This window comes from Phaethon lepturus, unplaced genomic scaffold, assembly GCF_000687285.1.
Source record: "Phaethon lepturus isolate BGI_N335 unplaced genomic scaffold, ASM68728v1 scaffold28012, whole genome shotgun sequence".
Taxonomy (NCBI): Eukaryota; Metazoa; Chordata; class Aves; order Phaethontiformes; family Phaethontidae; genus Phaethon; species Phaethon lepturus.
The window spans coordinates 1-593 of record NW_010521647.1 but is presented as its reverse complement, the minus strand read 5'-3'; the positions used below and the strand labels follow the sequence as shown (position 1 = coordinate 593).

Sequence of the window (593 nt, the reverse complement as noted above, 5' to 3'; positions counted from 1 at the left end):
GAACCAAAAGCCTCCCCCGAGCTCTAGGGGGACACACTGACCAGAGGGGTGCCGAGGGGCACCCTGAGGCACCCAGCCTCACCGTCTCGTAGTCACGGAGGGCAGCCTTGAACTTGCCCAGGGCCATGTTGCTGGCAGCACGGCGGTAGTAGCCCTTGATGTACTTCTTGTCGAGCTCGACAGCACGCGTGGCATCGGCCAGGGCGTAGCCGTAGCACTCAGTGCGCAGGTAGGCCAAGCTCCGGTTCCCGTAATAGATGGCATTGGTGGGGTTCAGCTCGATGGCGCTGCTGTAGTACTTCACCGCGTTCTCGTAGTCCTTTCCTGGGCCGCCGGCCGGCGTCAGCGTAATGGGACCCCCGCCCGCAGGGGGCGCCCCTAGCCCTGCGGGCAAGCCCTGACCCCCCTGGGCCAGCCCTCACTTCCCACACGGCTCCCAATCTGGCAGCGGGTCTCTTCTCCAATTGCCCCCAATGGCTCGCTATTCTGCAGCCTGCTCCTCTAACTACCTTTGACATGGCTGCCAGCCTAGTAGCCCCCCACGGATGCCTATCTGGCAGCCCCTAGCCCCTGACTGCCCCATCGGCTCCCTA

General features: G+C 64.4%; 1 protein-coding gene across 1 annotated transcript in view; it reads right to left on the bottom strand.

Annotated features, from left to right (window-relative positions):
* The window catches only part of LOC104616550 (serine/threonine-protein phosphatase 5-like), a gene marked incomplete at both ends in the record, with an annotated part of 5,273 nt that extends 4,889 nt beyond the window's left edge, over window positions 1-384 (bottom strand). Inside the window, 1 exon segment of the mRNA XM_010281594.1 lies at window positions 83-384. Coding sequence (XP_010279896.1) covers window positions 83-384 — 302 coding nt within the window.
* Window positions 385-593: the final 209 nt, after the last annotated feature.